This window comes from Pterocles gutturalis, unplaced genomic scaffold, assembly GCF_000699245.1.
Source record: "Pterocles gutturalis isolate BGI_N339 unplaced genomic scaffold, ASM69924v1 scaffold30456, whole genome shotgun sequence".
Taxonomy (NCBI): domain Eukaryota; kingdom Metazoa; phylum Chordata; class Aves; order Pterocliformes; family Pteroclidae; genus Pterocles; species Pterocles gutturalis.
The window spans coordinates 4,414-5,667 of NW_010098985.1; the positions used below are offsets into that span (position 1 = coordinate 4,414).

Sequence of the window (1,254 nt, forward strand, 5' to 3'; positions counted from 1 at the left end):
CGGCCGCCTGCAGCTTCTGCAGCAGGGTCTGGTCCGCGCCCTCGCCCGTGGCGTGCATGGTGGCACAGACGTCGTCCAGGACACTCATGATGCCGGGGGGGTTCTGGCAGAGGGAGAGCGAAGCCATTGGGTGTCCAAAAGCTCAATCCTGCAGCTGGCTGGGCTCAAGTGCCCTGCGCTGGTCGAAGCTGCTGCAATGCTGAACCACAGCTTAGGTTCATAGAATCATATCGTAGACTCATGGAATGGTTTGGGTGGGAAGGGACCTCAAAGCCCACCCAGTGCCACCCCCTGCCATGGGCAGGGACACCTCCTGCTAGCCCAGGTTGCTCAAAGCCTCATCCAGCCTGGCCTTGAACCCCTCCAGGGATGGGGCATCCACAGCTTCGGATGCTCCCGGGCAGGACCAGCTTCTGCCACCCGTCCCCGACAGCACCCAGCCCATGCGACACCCCCCTCCTTGGGTGCTGCCACGCCCCAAGAGACCCTCCCCCGGAGGAGAGCACCCCACTCACCAGCTTGTTCTCTATCAGGTCGCACACCACCTTGTTGTTGAAATATTGGATCTGGGTCCACTTGATCCCCTCCTGCACGTATTCCTCCTGGGGAAGCGCAGGGAGAGCTGGGTGGACCTCCCACAGCCCCCCAGCTCCGGCCGTGGTGCTGCAGGGTGCAGGAATCGGGGTGTTGGTGCAGCCCCCCCAGCCCCCCCATACCTGCTCTGCCTTCAGGGTCAGCTCGATGAAGATCTGCTGCAGCTTCTCGTTCACAAAGTTTATGCAGAATTGCTCAAAGCCGTTTTTCTACAAAAGGACACAAGACGAAAGAGAAGATGGGGCCAAGTTGGCTTCTGCTCTTCTCACTCCATCGAGGAGACCCCAAAGACCAGCACCTTTGGGTGCTGCTCCAGGGGCCCTTCTTGGGGTTGTGGTCTGCCAACGGTCCCCTGCTCTGGCCACCCTCCTCGCTGCAGAAGCGAGGAAGGACATTCCCCACCTGGGCTCCTCCACCAAAGCAACACAAACCTGGAATATTTCGAAGCCGTAGATGTCCAGCACCCCGATGCTGTACTCCTCATACGGCTTCTGCATCGCCCGGTTGACAGACTGGGCCGAGCCGCCTTCACTGGGGACGTACTGGCGAGCATCCCCTCCGCGCCGCGGCCGCGCTCAGCCCAGCCCACCCCAGGGCCACGCACCTCCACGAGGAAGTCGAAGACGCGGGCGTAGAGCCCCTTGGCCAGGGCGTCGCGGG

General features: G+C 62.1%; 1 protein-coding gene across 1 annotated transcript in view; it reads right to left on the minus strand.

Moving 5' to 3' along the window:
- The window catches only part of LOC104462859 (unconventional myosin-If-like), a gene marked incomplete at both ends in the record, with an annotated part of 5,586 nt that extends 4,337 nt beyond the window's left edge, over positions 1 to 1,249 (minus strand). The window contains 5 exons of the mRNA XM_010074998.1: positions 1 to 103; positions 516 to 602; positions 717 to 803; positions 1,026 to 1,106; positions 1,199 to 1,249. Of these exons, the coding sequence (XP_010073300.1) occupies positions 1 to 103; positions 516 to 602; positions 717 to 803; positions 1,026 to 1,106; positions 1,199 to 1,249 (409 nt within the window). The remainder of the gene's footprint in view (positions 104 to 515; positions 603 to 716; positions 804 to 1,025; positions 1,107 to 1,198) is intronic.
- Positions 1,250 to 1,254: the final 5 nt, after the last annotated feature.